Source organism: Sphaeroforma arctica, assembly GCF_001186125.1.
Source record: "Sphaeroforma arctica JP610 unplaced genomic scaffold supercont1.236, whole genome shotgun sequence".
Classification (NCBI taxonomy): Eukaryota; class Ichthyosporea; order Ichthyophonida; genus Sphaeroforma; species Sphaeroforma arctica.
In genome coordinates, this window is record NW_014040322.1 from 48,215 (window position 1) to 50,818 (window position 2,604).

The 2,604-nt window shown below is 41.0% G+C and overlaps 1 protein-coding gene across 1 annotated transcript in view; it reads right to left on the minus strand.

Annotated features, from left to right (window-relative positions):
* Nucleotides 1-2,271, minus strand: part of SARC_04296 (hypothetical protein) — a gene marked incomplete at both ends in the record, with an annotated part of 4,755 nt that extends 2,484 nt beyond the window's left edge. The window contains 3 exons of the mRNA XM_014301882.1: nucleotides 389-472; nucleotides 1,433-1,500; nucleotides 2,184-2,271. Of these exons, the coding sequence (XP_014157357.1) occupies nucleotides 389-472; nucleotides 1,433-1,500; nucleotides 2,184-2,271 (240 nt within the window). The remainder of the gene's footprint in view (nucleotides 1-388; nucleotides 473-1,432; nucleotides 1,501-2,183) is intronic.
* Nucleotides 2,272-2,604: the final 333 nt, after the last annotated feature.

The window sequence follows — 2,604 nt, forward strand, 5'->3', positions numbered from 1 at the left end:
AATACATTTGTGTGTGCGTGTGTGTTTGTGTTGTCGAACGCAGATAACAAATACTATTTAAAACTTATCGGAAAGACCTACCCACAAACAATTTAGTATTCTCTTTAAAGGATACGACGTTGTATGTACCCGCGCATAAAAAACAACGGTATCCAACCCAAAGGAAACGTTTTATATATCGGAATTTCAATACGATTCCGAAGGATGTTCGACAGGTACTTCGCCTATTATATTGAAACTATGGCCAGTACAAATATCTGCATACCCAAACAGTGGCGACCAACGTATATCAATATGCGGTCAAACTGACGCACATACCGAATTTGTGTGCACGCGTTAGTGTAAATCAGTGTACTGACTGTAGACGGGTTTGATATCGACGACATACCTGAAATGCGGTGCTCAAAGAGGGACCAGACCCAACGCACTCGAGCACTGAATCAGCCAGGCGGCCCACGTGTTGCATAATCACCTGTATGAACAAAGGGAGCAGATTTGGATAAAAATCAAGAACAATTGTCATTAGAGCAGATTTAAATAAAATCAGGAACAATTAGGACAGATTTGAATAAAAATCCTGAGCAATTAGTAGAGATTTGTATAAAAATCGTGAACAATGAGGGCATACATGAAATGAAAATCATGAGCAATTAGGGCAGATATAATAATCGGTTGGAAATATAAATAAAAGAAGTTTCGAATCTGTTTGAATTAAAAGTTGATTCTCAGTGTTTGATATATTATCGAGTCATATAGCGAGTGTTGCATCATCGCGTATGTCATTGGATCAGATGCTGAGTTCATTGATGAGCGAAGATCTACATACTTATCTACGCGTACAAACCAGGAATAAGCGAACACCCCTAAACCATATTTATATTGCTTACCAGTATATGCCTGACGGATAGATAAAGCGTATCTGAAGTGAAAGATTGTGTATGTAGGACAAACACAATCCAATACAAACTGTATTCCTATATATTTAATAGTCCGCTGCGTCAGCCATTCGAGCAGGATGAGACAGACATCCGTGGTAAAGCCAGAGGACCCATATTTGAATGGCATTTGAATCCTCCATTTTAGTTTATAATATACAATTTGGTGTATCATATACCCATATACCATACAAGTATGGTCTAACATACGTAGTGTGGCCTACGCAGCTTTGAATTGAAGTGTTGTTCGTGTTTGTTGTGACTCACCTCAGCTGCACAACGGTCCGCGCACTCATGGACCATATAATTGTTTATATAATACTAAACACGATTCGCATACATTAAGGAAAAGGCAAACAAGCATACAGTTCGACGACACTAGTCTCTCGACCTTTCAATAAAGGTACCAAACGAACCCTACATCAAGCCAGTCGTACATTTAAAAACTTAATTATGCCTAATTCGTATTCGAGTATGCGCAGTTGAGGCCCATTTACCTTCTGTGGAGAGTCCTCTTTGAAGTTGATGGGGATGGCCCCAATTTCCTTTGCTTTGGACAGTCTTTCTAAAAATGGGACACAACGGATAGCAGACGATAGAGTGCACAGGCATGAGTATTTATACGATACTGTTCAAATGAACAAATAAAGGCGAATACCATACGGAATGCAAACAATCTCCAAGGACAATGGTGGGCAAGTTACCAGCAGATAGGAGAAGTGGCGATAGAGTACCATCCGTCTATTACGTGAAGACGAAGGTGGGATGAGAGTGAATGATACACTTACGTATAGGAAGACAGCGAACGTTCGTGACAAAGGGTGACCATAGTATGCACAGCTTCGCTACAAACGGATACAAACGCAACACAGAAGCCAGCAGTATGACTTTGACTTAAAGGTATGTAATTCACCATATGCTTTTGAATGTGTATAGTGTGTGTGTGTAAATGTCGCCATGTGCTGCGCATGTACATATATGTGTACGCGTGCATTTGTGCCTGTGGGTGTGGACACAATTGTGGTTTTGGTTTCAGTTTACAACCTACGATATCGGCATACTGACATTATTGCCAGTTGAAGCCAATTTTCTGATTTCAGTTGGTGGGGTTGTTCGCGTAAAACACTGCCTATCTATGCAAGCTGCTTCGCCTAAGTTCCCAATTAGTCGCAATTCTTAGAATACCAATCGACCCAATTCTGGCCAAAATAAGCATTCAAGATTCAAAATCGGCACACATATACCTACCTGGTACACAATCTATGGCAAACGTCCTGCCTGGAAGAGCACCTTTCTTAAACGCACTGAGAAGTGCCAGCATACCCACCGGTCCCATGCCCACAATCACCACTATGGCCTCCGAATTTAAATCGGTTTCCTTATTTGGAATGTCGGCGCGCGATGCACAGAAGAAACCCGTGCTCAGGATGTCGCCTACCAGCAATGCTGACTGAGGTGAAATCTTCAGGTTTGTTTGAACACGACGAAACAGATGTGAGTTTGTACGTATGTGTATCGTCAAACAGGAGAATATGGATAGGCTGCGACAACAGTATATGATTCACAAATGTGTGAATGCAGCTATGAGAGAAAATGTAGAAAAACTTCAACTAGACGCTACGCTGCATGTTCCTATCTCGAAAACTAGGTTATACAAAAAAATATATAT